Raw genomic sequence first — 15,178 nt, 5'->3', positions numbered from 1 at the left:
AAGGAATTCTCCTGCCTCAGCCTCCTGAGTAGCTAGGATTATAAGCACCCACCACCACGCCCTGCTAATTTTTGTGTTTTTAGTAGAGATGGGGTTTCACCACGTTGGCCAGGCTGGTCACAACTGAGACATTATACATCACCCACCAAGTCATTTTCCACTTCATCTTTTCATTGTATGTTCTGCTGGTAGCTGGAGACACCAGGATGGCCAGTGATATTCTTGGAACAAAAATTTTTTTTTTACTGCATTGCTCAGCTTAAAGAGAACACTGGTTCTAACATACATAGAACCTTGCCTCCTAGGAATCAGTCAGGATATATCAATGCCCTAGAACTACATTGAAAATTCACTAACAATTTATCTTCTAAAGTCTATCTTTTCTACCATCACCTCTTCTGCTCAAGGCTTACAGACATGAGCTCTGTTGCCTCCCCTACCCCAATATCAGCATGCTTCCCAAATAAGACCACTACATTTGAGGTTGGAAATAAATATGAATAAGGCCCTTGGCTGCAAAGCCAGTATTTAATGAAGACCCACTACCAACAGAACATGTCCTTTGAACTGTTCTCCTGAGAGTCTGGGTGGGGAATTTTCTCTCCCCAATCCCACTGGAACATGATCAAATATATGCTCCTAGCTGGCAGGGATAAAAAATATATATGAGGTGAGCTGGTTTAGCCTATGGAATATCAGGGACAGTTGGAAAGCTAAGGTATGTATATTAGTTAGGATAGGCTAGGTTATGCTGCATTAACAAGTAACTCCAAAATCTTATAACACAGATGTATTTCTCATTCAAAATCTATGTCCACAACAGATAAGCAAAGGGTTATACTCATTCCAGTCAGAACCCAAGACTGATGATCATATTACTAAAAGACGAAGTGGCAAATCATTTACTGGCTCTTACAGATTCTGCCCAGTGTTCATACCAAAGAATGCTGAGATATGCAAACACATTATGTGTGGAAGGAGATGAAATCCTGACTATCTGTGAGGAGCCCCAATGACAACCATAGTGAAATGGCCCTCATGGAGGGTCAAGCCCAGGCTCTTAGCCTCACTAGCACCATCTTCTAAGCACTATGTTTACTAAAGACCCATTATATGCCAGGTAATTTAGAAGGCACATTACACACAGCACTCAACACTTCTGCAATTAGCCCACAGTCAGTTAACCAACAGGTGAGTGACAGAAGCAGGATTTCAAGCCAGGATGGTCCAACCCCAAAGCCTTGGTTCTTTTCATTACACTGCCCATCTTCCCAACAGAGCAGCAAGTTAACAGCCCAGCTCTGTCTAGCAGTTCATAACAGAGACACAGAAAGTATGGTGTGTCTGTCCTCAAAGCAGCTCTGACAGTATTACAGGTGTCTGCCTCATTGCCTGCAGCAGGGGAGAAAGGGCAAGGCCACTGTTTCTTTTCTGAAGTTTCCCAAACTCCAAAGCCCTTTACCCTCATCCTGGCCAAAGCCAAGGAAGCAACAAGCAAGCTCTACCTAAGAAACTTTCTGCTAAGCAATTCTCCAGCCCATGCATTTATCAGAGTGATGCAAAATAAGATGCAGCTGCAAAGAATTTAATTTTTAAAACGTAAGCTTCCTGTTGCCATAGATCAATTAAACCCTCTCGCTTTTATTGCCAGGTTGACATGGGAATATTTATCACTGTTTGCCATGGGAGCTCTGCTCTGCCTGCTGTATTCAACAAGCTAAGCAGGCAGCCCACTCAGGGCCCCTGGGGGAGGGGAATGGGGCCACCAAGGAGAACTCTGCCCTGCCCCAATCAGGGGAGATGGGAAACTAAAAAGCTGGAACAGTTCATTAAAATGTCCTCTTTGCGTTGAGCAGATTAAGGAACCAACACCGGCTAAAGCACAGAATTATCTTTACTAATTAACAAAGGAAAGGTAAAATATGAGCAAGCTCAAGGAAGAATTTGGGACCATGGACATTCAAATACTCTTGGAAGAAGAAACTGGTATCACCTCTCCAGAGGGTAATCTGACATCTGTACCAAAGCTGCCCTATTTTGTCTAGGAATTTGTCAAAGTAGCTAATCAGAGACATACTCATTAATGAGTATTACAAAGATATTTATATTAGAGCTATTTATAATAGTAGAAATTTGGAAAAAAAAAAAAAAAACTAAATGTCCAACACTAAGGAAAGACTTGAGAAACCTTTAACAATTGTGATACAGGCTGGGCATGGTGGCTCATGCCTGTAATCCCAGCACTTTGGCTGAGGTTAGAGGATCACTTGAGCCCAGGAGTTCAAGACCAGCCTGGGAAACATAGGGAGATCCCACCTCTACAAAATTTAACAACAACAACAACAACAAAATTAGCCAGGCATGGTGGTGGTGCACACCTATAGTCCCAGCTACTCAAGGGGCTGAGGTGGGAGGATCTTTTGAGCCTGGGAGGTTGAGGTTGAGTTGCAGTGAGTCATGATCGTTCCACTGCATTCCAGCCTGGGTGACAGAGTGAGACCCTGTCTTAAAAAAACATTGTAACGCAGTAAAGTATTTATTGAGATGGGGAAATGCTTCCAACACAATGTAAACAATGGCATCATTTTTTAAAGTATTTGGCATTGTAAAAGACTAGGAAGACAATACAATGATAACAATGGTGATTTCTGGTTGGTAAGATTATCAGTGACTTCAGAGGAAGATGGTTTCCTCCATACTTTCTCTGGGTTTTCCAATATTTCTATATTAATTACTGTTACTCTTATAAAAATTATCTTAAAAAATAAAGATCTTAAATACAATTTCACACAGATGTAGACATTGGACTCACATTCACTAATGCATTCAATTTCAAGGGACAAAATGTCATGCCCCCTGGCTGTTACCTGATCAGCTCCCTAAACCCTCTATCCTCATTCCAAGGTGGATGGCAAGACCCTGACCCTGAGAATTGAGTCCAGAGAACTCAATCCAGTTCACAGTCACTATGGCTGACCTGGTTCCTGGCTGATCACAGCAGGAAGAATCAGATCCAGGCTGAAAAAGCAGAAAAGAGGAATGTGTGAGCCTTTTAAGGGAGCCAGAAATTTCATTTGGGCCTGTTTTCTTGCTTCCATTTCCAATTTCTAACCTGACAGGGTACACACTGGCTCCAGTAACTTTAATTCTCCCCCAGGAAAGAGTCACAAAAACAATACAGCCTGAAATCCATGACCTTCTACATGGAGAGGTCACCAGTTTACTGTTGGACAATCCAACTAACACAGAAGTGGATTTGCCATAGTTAATGCAGGAAAGAAGACTCTGACGTATAATGAGAAGAAAAAAATACATACAGTAACTTCAAACAAAAGTCCAGAACTTATAAGTCCATAACTACCCTCCTTTCCAGCATAAACAGGTGGCCATAGTAGAATCAGCAGAACTATCTCTTTTATGAATGAAATTAACAATGATTGTGGATGGATAAGAATGAATGACAAGACAACAAAGAAGGATGTTCCTTATATGAGTGGTTGAAACCTGGTGCCTTTCTTTTAACTAACATCTTGGCGAGCAGTAAATACAAATCCAGCCACATAAAAAAATTCACCCAAGCAGATCAATAATAGGGACATTAAATAAATAATCAAAAATCTCCCAACAAAGAAAAGTCCAGGACCTGATGGCTTCACTAGTGAATTTTATCAAACATTTAAAGAATTAACATCAATCCTTCTCGAACACTTACAAAAATTGGAGAGGAGGGAACACTTTCAAACTTACTTAACAAGACCAACATTGTCCTGATACCAAAGCCAGACAAGGACACTACAAGCCAATATCCCTGATGAACATACAAGCAAAAATACTCAACACAATCAGCAAACCAAATTCAACAGCACATTAAAAGAATCATGCACCATCATCAAGTGGGATTTATCCCTGGAATGCAAGGATAGTTTAACATACACAATCAATAAATGTGATATACCACATTTATTGATATATAATATATACCACATTAACAGAATAAAAGATACCATATTAACAGAAAAAGCATTTGATAAAATTCAACATCTTTTCATAATAAAAACTCTCAACAAATTAAGTATAGAATGAATCTACCTCAACATAATAAAGGCCATATATGACAAGCCCACAGCTAACATCACACTCAACAGAAACAAATTGAAAACTTTTCCTCTAAGATCAGGAATAAGGATGCCCACTCTCACCATTTCCATTCAGTATGGTAATAGAAGTCCTAGCCAGAGCAATTTGGCAAAAAAAGAAATAGGAGGCATTTAAATTGGAAAGGAAGAAGTAAAATTGTCTCTGTTTGCAGATGACATGATCTTATACATAGAAAACCATGAAGACTACACCAAAAAACTGTTAGAATAAACAAATTCAGTAAAGTTGGAGGATACAAAATCAACACACAAAAATCAGCTGCATCCCTATACACTAACAAAGAATTATCCAAAAAACTTAATCCCATTTACAATAACATGAAAAAATAAAATATTTTATAGGAATAAAATTTATTCCTATAAATTTAACCAAAGAGGTAAAAGAGCTGTACAATGAAAATGACAAAACATTGATGAAAGAAACTGAAGGATACACACATAAAGGAAGATATCCCATATGACCTAAAGCAATCAACAGTTTCAATGCACTCCTTATCAAAATTCCAATGGCATTTTTCACAGAAATAGAAAAAAAAATCCTAAATTTCATGTGACACGAAAGACTCCAAATAGAGCAATCTTGAGCAAAAAGAACAAAGCTAGAGGCATCACACTACCTGACTTCAAAACATACTACAAAGCTATAATTATCAAAACAATACATACCGACATAAAAACAGACATATAGACCAACGGAATAAAATAGAGAGCCCAGAAATAAATCTGCATTGACAGTCAATTGACCTTCAACAAAGGTGTCAAGAACACACAAAGGGGAAAGAACAGTCTCTTCAATAAATGGTGTTAGAAAAACTGGATATCCATATGTGGAAGAAAAAACTGATCTCTTATCTCACACCATATACAAAACAATTGATCCCTTTTCTCAGATCATATACAAAAATCAACTCAAAATAGATCAAGAACTTAAACATAATGTAATGTACAGCATGGTGGCTATAGTTAATATTACTGTATTGTATACTTGAAATCTGCTAAGACAATAGATCATTCATGTTCTCTTCATACAAAAAAGGGAACTGTGTGAGGTAAGGGATATGTTAATTAGCTTCAGCTCAGTAATCATCTCACAATGTATGCATGTATCAGAATATCATGTTGTATGCTACAGATACAACTTTTAGCTGTCAATTATGCCTCAATAAAGTTGGAAAAAATTTAAAAATCATATGTTAGTATATGCATGGAATATCTCTGGAAGATGACACAAAAACTGAGTAACAATACGTAGCTGTGCAAAGGGAAACTGGGAGGCTAAAGGACGTGGTGTAAATGAGACTTTCTTCTCACTGCATGTTTGCTCCTTCTAAAGGTTGTGCCATGTGCATGTATTAGCTATATAAAAACTGAATAAACAGAACTCCTTGCCTAAAAGTAAACTTTGACCTAAAACACAAATGGACTGCAGCTGATCTTGCAACCTAGAGGAGTGCAAAGTTTTTATTTATCAAGGTATTGCTCTGTTTAAGGCAATATCCTGATATGACTCTTTGGAGGAAAAAAAAAGAAAGAAAGAAAGCCTGTAGAGATGTTCTAAAAGTAGAGGAAAGGGTTAATTTTTCTATATATAACAAAGGAAGAATTTTGTGCTTCTGAGGATAGCTCTGGAAAGATGGTAAGTGGCATGGAAAAGAGAGAAAGGGCCTGGGAGAAAGAGGCATTAGTCACATGCAGGAAGCCTGACCCTAATTAGAAGCACTGCCAGGGAGAAATTCTCTGTGGCAAGCAGAACCCAAAAAATGTCCAGGAACAGTGCTATCTCAACCTTATCTCCTGCTGTGTGCCACAATTACCACCCAGCCCTCTTCACTACACCTTCAGCTGGCAGTACAAGTCAATACATAATAACATGGTGTTGGGCTTTGGAGAAATGAAGGGTGTGTCCCGAGTGGGGCCAGGCAGGCTGCTCAAGAGGAAGAATAGCAGACAACAGAGCCGAAAGATGGTCAGGGAGCTGCGGTGTGCTGGGTGCAGGGCAGCCTGACTGGGAAACATGCTCCCTGCAATCCCACGGAAATAGTGAGGGGCAGAGGGGCCTAGGTAGAAACTTTCTATAGAACATGGGATGTGGATTTACAATATTTCATTTGGATATCATGATCCCTGAAGCCTAGAGAGCTTGGGTCATCCACTCCATCCCCACTCATTTGGAAGGTAAGTTTAGAATCTCCTGTCTCTTCTCTTCTCCCTATTTTCCCCCTCTCCTGTTTATTCTTTTTTCTCTTTCTTTTTTTCTTTTTTGAGACAGAGTTTCACTCTTGTTGCCCAGGCTGGAGTACAATGGCATGATCTCAGCTCACTGCAACCTCTACCTCCCAGGTTCAAGCAATTCTCCTGCCTCAGCCTCCCAAGTAGCTGGGATTACAGGCACCCACCACCATGCCTAGCTAATTTTTTGCATTTTTAGTAGAGACAGGATTTCACCATGTTGGCCAAGCTGATCTTGAACTCCTGACCTAAGGTGATTTGCCCTCCTTGGCCTCCCAAACCGCTGGGATTACAGGTGTGAGCCACCATGTCCGGCCTCTGCTTATTCTTTTTTTAAGAGGAATTAGCTAAGCATCTAAAACATCTTAGATGTTGATTCAGCTGAAGGCAAAGATAGAGACCAGTGCCCAAATAAGCTCGAATCTTCTTCTAACACCCAAGAGAAATAGTGTTGCCTCCCCTGCTCTTCCCTCCAATTAGGTAAATAAAGAAGGTCAAAGGTGATCCAGTCCCAAGCACACCCAACTCAAGTCAGGAGTGCTTTTCTCCATTCTGGTCTGCAACTGCCTCCAGCGTAACCAAGTTCTTAAACACAAACTTTTTCTGAACCTTAGACCTCACCCCTCCACTCCTCATCCCTGCCCAAACTCAGCTACTGTCCAGTGTGGAGTTCACACACTGACCACAACACGGACAAGAACAGGCTCCTGACCAGATGTGAAACCAACTCAAACTCAACACTACAGAAATGTCTCTCCTCTCAACAAAGGAAAATACAAATCTTCAGTGCTCTCCCTCTGAATCCACTTTTCAGCCACCCCCTTATGAAATTTTCCTGCATCTAGTATGTGTCATTTCCTACAACAAATCCATATAGATCCAGCCCCTCAGAGCCAACAGCCCCTTCTTGCCACACATACACACCTCCCAAGGTCCAGTACCTCCTCTCCCAAAGAAAGGCGGGGCCCCTGGACATCACAAAGATGGCTGTGTTTCCTCAAACCCAACAGCCCAGTCCCATGATCCGCATGCACTGATGCTCCCTCACGGGGTCCAGCCTCCTCAAATCCACATCCGGCTCCCACTAACTACTCAGGGCAACCACAACCCGAGCTCCAGTGCCCTGAGCCCCTGGGGGCTGGTCACACAGGAGGAACTCCTTCCATGCCCAGGAAAGGGAGCCTTTTGCCTAAGTCTGCTCTGGGAAGCTGGAGCACTCAAGGCCACGCACTCGGTCCTCTCCTTAGGTATTGGAACAAAAAACACATCCTTCATTTCTCTAGAGTCAGCATGTATTTATTTGGCTTCCTCTCATCCCTGTGTACTACTTTACAACTTGTCAGTTTCCACCTCTCCCCAGATGCACACAAACCCTTTGGGAGTAAGGAAGAATACACAGACAGCGGCCACTCTCCATCCACTACAACCCTCAGGGTGCCCCTTTCCTGGAAACAACACAGCTCTGTGTGGCCATGTGCTCCCGAGCAGCATCCAAGGAGTTCCGCTGGCTGACCTCAAACAAATCCTCTTCCACCTCTCGTGCCTTATTACCCTGAGTTGTGTTCATTTTCCAGAGTTGTGTTCCATTTTCCAATTACAAATTCCTAATTCCCAAGTATCCTGACTCAGCTGTGGGAAATGAAGACTCCAAGGCCTAGAAGCAGGAAAGTGCTTGGGCCCTGGAATGGAATTCAGGTTCTTATCTCTCCTTTGACCCCAGGACAGTCTGTCCCACTCAGAGGGCAGCACAGCTCTCAAGGAGGGCATGGAGGAAAAAGCCCTGGGTAGCACCAGCTTGTTAGGAGGAAAAGCGATCGCCCTGCCTGACCCCTGCTCTTATCCCACTGACACCTGCTTTCCAAGTACCTCTTACTTCTTTCCTCCAAGCCCCCAAACCAGGCGCAAGGCATAACCTTTTAGGGAGAAAGGAAATAACTGCCTGTATTCTCCACTGGAATAATATACAAGATCACACTTACCTTTGCCAAGACTGGAACAGTTGTCAGAGAGTTTTCCTCCCACCCACTCCACACCAGCAGTATTTAAATTGCTTTGAAACACCATCTGGGAGAAATTATCATCACAAATATTTAAAGCTCCCATTCATAAAAAGACAAAAGAAAGAAAACACACACATACACACACCCTACCTGTGACTTGACGAATGTTTTGGGACATGTGTTTATCCTAAAAAAGCACACCTAGACACCCCAAAACACTCTTGCAGGCTTCATCTCATTCCTTCCCCAAGAGTATTCTGACCTGTCTGCACAGGTATCCGTGAGAAATGAAGAGAACACAGTGAAAATATGATGGCTCTCTCATAGGAACTCGTGTGAAATGGATGAGGCTCAATATGCTGCCTGCCTCTTCAGCAGCACAAAAAAAGGCAGCCAAGGAGTCACCGGACACAGTGAAACCTTTGGGGTGTGTTTCCATGCATCTCAGAGCCTTCTGCTGCATAAAAGGACAACCTATGTGGAGTTGGAACATTTGACTTTTATCTGCTTGGCCCTAAAGTACCCAGGAGGACTGGGCCTCCCAGGCCTGGCCTACATCTTGTGAAGGTTACATACCTCAGAAGGTTAAAGCTCAGATCAAGCCTCTTTGCAAAATGTCCACAGTCCCTGCCAAGGTGCTCTGGAATTTCTCTGCAGTCCTGGCCTATGTAGGACACCTGGAAATTAAATGGAACAGAAACAATGTGGCAAATGGAAATCACCCAGCTGCTCCCAACCCTGAAATTACTGATCCAATGATTGCTTCTGCAACTTGAAACGCATGTTTCTCACACACAAAAAGGCCACACTTGCGACTGTTTCCCTGATCAAATCAGCTTTGGGGGCTCCAAGGACTCCACCAACAGCTCCCCTTTACTGGTGCAGTTAACATGATGAAGACTAATCCCAGGACAATGGAAATTGGACTAAAATTGGCCAGATTCAGGTGTCCAAAAGAAACCTGAATATCAGGGCACATTGACATAACCGCAACAATCGCCCTCTCACTCAGGGGCTTTTGCAACAGTTGCTCCTCTGCCCCTTCTTCTCCCTCTCCTCCACTGCTCTCCAGTACCCTGGTATGCACATTACCTCATAAAAGACACAGCAGATGCACTTACCAGCATCCAACCTTCAGGGTGCTGGAACAAATAGGGTTGGAAAAGAAAACCTCCCCAGACCACCAATCCCATCCAGTTGCCACTGTGTACAAAATGCCCTCCACACCCAAACAAAGCTGATTTGAAGGCAACAGGGCAACGATGTGTGTCCGGGGCTCCTGAATGTCCCTCCTCCAGAGGCCCTTTGGCAGTCAATCCCACTCTGTGCACAAAGCTATTTCTTTGGGCATTCTTCTATTTATTACAGATTATTTATTATTAAGTACCTGTATGTGCCCAAATATTAAAAGGCTGAACTGAACTGAATCTGAACTGATTCCAGAACCTGTGAGAAGGTCAGTGGACTTTCTCACTACCCTAATCACCCAGTTTTTGGAACCCATTTTTACAAACAGCACTCTGTGGGCAGACTGGCAACTAATCCTCAAACCATAAAATAAACCCATGAGGCCGAGTTGACCAGTGGGCCACAATGCATGCTGTTTCCCTAAAGTACAACATGCTCAACCCCCAGGTCGAAATTCAAGCCCAAGACACAGTTATAACCTTCTTCTGGTTTCCCTACAAATCACATTCTTCCACACACATAGACAAAGATCTCTTAGAATGAGAGAGAGAGAGACTCCCCAGGAGGGTGTTTCCTCATGGGAAACAAGACTATGGTGGCCATCTTACATCCTCAGATATTAGGTTCAACTATGTGAACTACCAATATCCAACCATTTTAGAACCACAAAATAGCTCTTTTACATGGTGCAACCTAATACAAGCTGCACTGAACCCTGACACCCTCAACATCTCCAGTCATCTCTCAACCTTCTCCTATCCAATGAGGACAAACTGCTGACAATGCAATATCCTATATCCACTCTCCTTCAGTAACTTCACTCTAGGAGGAGAGAAAATAAGGAGAAAGGACAGAAAAATAGCTGACTCCAATAAAGTAATTTTGACTCAAGAAGATATAGGCTAAAAAATAAAGGACTCTAAGTTCAATCTAGCAATCTCTCCTCTTTCTACCTGGGGTCCATCTTTCTTCACAGTTCCTTGTGTAATAAATTAAGTTCTGCTTCCAAGCTGAGACAGAAACCATATGCCAAAGAGAGACTGTGGCTATAAGGCCCTATTCTATCTGGGGACTTAGATTTCCCTCAGGATCTCTGCTCAGTCAGCAGCTTCTTGGCCAGGCGCGGTGGCTCATGCCTGTAGTCCCAGCACTTTGGGAGTCCGAGGTGGGAGGATCACAAGGTCAGGGGATCGACACCATCCTGACTAACATGGTGAAACCCCATCTCTACTAAAAATACAAAAAAAATTAGCCGGGCGTGGTGGTGGGTGCCTGTAGTCCCAGCTACTCGGGAGGCTAGGGCAGGAGAATGGCATGAACCCTGGAGGCGGAGCTTGCAGTGAGCCGAGATTGCACCACTGCACTCCAGCCTGGGCGACAGAGCCAGACTTGTCTCAAAAAAAAAAAAAAAAAATTCAGCAGCTTCTTCTGTATTGTACGTTCACAATGAACCCCAGGTCCATGGCACTCACCAGAAAATCCATCCCATTCACCCCAGCCTGCACTACTGTCTTGCACATATTATCAGTCAAGACCTCTGTTATATATATAGCAGAGACGTTGAGTTTTAGATGCAGAAACTGGGCTCTTTCCTCTTAGAATGACCAAGGACTAAATCTAATAGAGACCCAGTTTGTCAAAACTTCCGATGTTTTATACAAGCAAACTAAGACTCCAGAGCCCTGCCCAGCACAATACAGCTTCTTAGTGATAGAGCCCAGATCAAGTCCTATGCCATAAATAAGGACTTCCAACTTGGGGGCCATGGAGTGCTTACAAATCCACGTGTGGGTGTGAGATTTCTTTTTTTTTTTTTTTTTTTTAAAGAGATGGGGTTTCACTGTGTTGCTCAGGCTGATCTCAAACTCTGAACTCAAACAATCCCCTCGCCTCAGCCTCCTAAAATAGCTGGAATTGCAGGTACAAGCCACCATACCAGGCAGACATGAGTTTTCTTGATCAGCAAATGCCAGTGGTGCATCTATCATCATGTTTTGGCTTCAAAATGAGTCTTCTGAGCTGAAAGGGCAAGAACTTCTCCCACGGTGCTACACTGAGGGCCCAAGAAGAGTGTTACAGCCTGGGAAAAGAGAGGGATATTTGCTTCCCTTTTTCTTCTGTAGGAGTTCCATTCAAAGGAAACAGGAGCACCAAGGAGAGCTATCACAAAGCATTTGGATCACTCACAACATTTGATGAGACTGTCAGCAGCCTGTTTCATTACATGGTCTTAACTATACAACATCCCAGGAAGACTAAGAAAAATACAAGTTGTTCTCACTGTTCTCAAATGTGAAGACCAAGTCTCAAAAGTTTAGCATGAGAACCAACTCGATAAGTAATCTGCATGCTTAGATAACCCCTGTGGTAAAGTAGAAGCTTTTAGAGATGTGAGTTAAGCCGACCAGGCTGAAGGGCTCAAATCAGCTGGAAAAGGCTTAAAAGCAGCAAGCAGCCACTGCCAGACATTGCAAGCAACGCTTGAAACTAGAAAAAAGACTTAAGAAGTGCTTCTGAGGGAAGACCTTACCTCTCAGGATGTCAGGAAGCTTCTTAGAGCACAGGACCACCTAATGTAAGATTCAAGGCCAGAAGAGCCAAACCAAAAATAGTTTGCTTCTTCAGCAAAAGGGAGACGGGATACAGAGATTAATAGGTCTTAAATGGCACAGAAGCAAGAGCATATCCAGAACACCATTGCATTTAGTCAATTACCTTGATTTAGACTGCATTGAGGAACAAAGATTCAAACTTATAATTTCTCTATTTTCTATAATTTGTACCCTAAGACCTCCACCCTGTGTGGAATAACAGGAAGGGACACCATTACCAGGCAAATGAAAATATAACAGGTTAAAGACCCCTACGGAGAGGAAACTAGAAAGGGAAAGGAGAGTGTCTGGAAGGGGTCCCCACCCATGTACACACCCAATCCCTCCAAGCCGAAGCTGCAGAAAATAACCAAACTGCAGAAGACTGCAGGTTTCACTTTGCGTTGGGACTCTCTGGCTCCCAGGGCATTTCTGGAGATGATGAGTTTGTCAACAGTCAGATATTGAGGAGATTATTTTATGATGCCTACCCCTAGCCAGGGGTGGGAGATCCTCGATTTTAAATTTGTAATACTGAGCTGGGCACAGTGGTGCACACCTGTATTCCCAGCTACTCAGGAGGCTGAGGCAGGAAGACTGCCTGAGCTCAGGAGTTCAAGGCTGCAGTGAGCTATGATTGCGCTACTGCATGTCAGCCTGGGCAACAGAGCAAGACCTTATCATTCATTCATAAATAAATAAGTGTATGTGTGGTACTGGAAGCTGTCGGAGTAGAAACAACCATAGGTACAAATCTGATTCCCGGTACTGCCACTGCTAGCTGTGTTGTCGCGGATGAGTCACCATCTTCGAGTCTCTGTTTCCTCTTCTGCAACTGGGCTAACACTAACTCCTCCAAAGGTGTTAAGAATAATGTAAAAACCAACATTTATTAAATGCCTATCATGTGCTTGTTATCTATTCAATCCTCATGAAACAGCCCCATGCATATTATCGTTCCTATTGTACTTACAGGAATGCGATGAGCTAACATATTAAAAGTGCACAACACTGTCCTTGGCACCCAGTGGCCACTCTGTTAAACAGCTGTTGAATCAGACCACTCTCCCCACAGAAGGGATTCATTATTCCAATATCTCTTGGGCGCAAGATTTCAGTGCCCAAATTCCAAGTTTGTATTTGTGTCTACGATCGTATTACGTTGTCATAAGCTAGAGGAAAGAGAAATGACTTAATGCTGAACATAAATGATGCATTCAAGCCAAGAGAAGCCAAATGAAGTCAGACCCATGGCAAATGAAAAGCCCTTTGCAGAGAAAAGCAATAGGAAGACTGCAACATCCCCAGGCATGTGGCATCATAGGCCTGTGGAGCTCCTAAAAACCAGCTCCACAGCAGTCAACCCACAGTGGCATTAAAAGCAGTGACCTAACTTCAAGCCACGCAGCATTCATCTCATTAAATTGTTTAATTCCATAGGGTTTTTTTTTTCTTTGCACTTAAACCATCCCTTTATTTGGGATTTATAGGTCTCTGGATATGGGAAAGTTGTCTCTGGCTTCATGTTTTTATATTTGAGTAACATTGTAATAAAAACTATATTCACACTATGGGCTCATGGGAAGTTTTGCGGGTTTTATTTTCCTCCCTTTAAGAAGGATCTACTAAAGTCTGAAAAGTACTGTTCCATGCTACCCACATCCAAGGTGCTACCTCTTAAAGCGGCCGCCATTAGAAATCGCTGGGAGCAGAATGTAAAAAAAACAAACAAACAAACAAACAAACAAAAAAACCACCTCCGGGGCCAGACACTCAAATCCACTAACCTGGGCAGTTTAGGAAATGGGGCACTAAGACTCCAGGGGCATTTTCCCAGCCTACCTTCTTAGCTCCTCCCTAGGCAACTCGGTCTAATAAAACAGTCCCCAAGGGCCTAAAATGCCTCACCCACACTTCCATGAATGCCCTTGGGCTGTTTGGAGTAGGCTAAGAACAGGGGCTGCAGGAAAAATCGAATCTCGGAAACGGAGGAAGAGCAAAGGGAAAGGAAGCACAGGAAAGTGCTCAGCCCCATGAACTTGTAGCAAGGTACACCGGGAGAATACCAAATCTGAAACGCAGAGACCTAGGGTCTGGGGGGCAGGGAACCCTCCTTCTTAGGTAGATACTCCAAGAGAAGGAAAAGACCCTCTTGTCCAGCCCCTCCCTCCAGGCAGTAAATTAACTCCCAGAAAAAAAAGCCCCTTTCCCCGATGGCTGCACAAGACCCGTCATTTTTAGCCTCTCCGCAGGCTGTTAGCTCACTTCTGAACTCTGGTCTTTCTCCAGCTCTCTCCTCCCAGGCTGTGGGTCAAGGGACAGAGCCAGCATTCCTGAGCAACAAAACTGTTAAATGGGGGGTGCCCAGAGACAAAGGAAAGGCTAATTTCCAACAACACCTGGCATGGTGCCTGGCATACAGTAGGCACTCAATAAACATGTGTACCTGATGAAATGACAGGACTCTGGAAAAAAAGAAAACAGGCAGCGGCTAGTTTAATGGGCTGCACAGTTGGCCCTCACTGCATCTGTAGGAGCTGTAAAAACCCCTAGAATCTCCTCTAAGGAGGAATCATTCCCTTCAGCCCAAAGTAATCTCAAAATCCAATTGTGCCTGACACTACCTGCCTTAGGCAATCCAAGAGGAGAGCTTCAAAAACTCAGAACTATTTCTCCAGGGTGTGCAGGGAAAGGTGGAAAGTAAGAGGGCTCTGGCTTCATCAGAGCAGAGAAGAGGTTAAAGACAGAGAACTGGCTTTTCCAGCAGGTAAGAAAGACACCTGGTCCCAGCGTGGCTGGGTTCATCCCTCCAACAATGAACACCTGAGGCTTCACTACAGCGCTCAAAGCATGTGAGACTGGGTGTCTGGCACCCAGGATTGAAACTGGCGTGTTGCCATTCATCACAGACTCCTGTTCAAGAAATCGAGTGTAGAAAGAGAACTGGAGGTCGGTGGCCTTCCATCAGCCTTTCGCTATGGCGTAGCCCATTCAGCGCAGGGCCCACCAGCAC

General features: G+C 43.4%; 1 protein-coding gene across 8 annotated transcripts in view; it reads right to left on the bottom strand.

Moving 5' to 3' along the window:
- The window catches only part of LRMDA (leucine rich melanocyte differentiation associated), a 1,132,554-nt gene that overhangs the window by 1,111,156 nt on the left and 6,220 nt on the right, over nt 1-15,178 (bottom strand). For all 8 annotated transcript variants that reach the window (XR_010146565.1, XR_010146566.1, XM_054659441.2 and 5 more), the window contains exon 2: nt 8,963-9,063. Coding sequence is in view for 6 of the 8 variants with exons in the window: in XM_054659441.2 (XP_054515416.1) it covers nt 8,963-9,063 (101 nt within the window). In the remaining 2 variants the exon portion in view is untranslated. The remainder of the gene's footprint in view (nt 1-8,962; nt 9,064-15,178) is intronic.

This window comes from Pan troglodytes, chromosome 8 (assembly GCF_028858775.2).
Source record: "Pan troglodytes isolate AG18354 chromosome 8, NHGRI_mPanTro3-v2.0_pri, whole genome shotgun sequence".
Lineage (NCBI taxonomy): Eukaryota > Metazoa > Chordata > Mammalia > Primates > Hominidae > Pan > Pan troglodytes.
The sequence above is the reverse complement of the archived record's forward strand: the minus strand, read 5'-3'. Positions and strand labels throughout refer to the sequence as shown.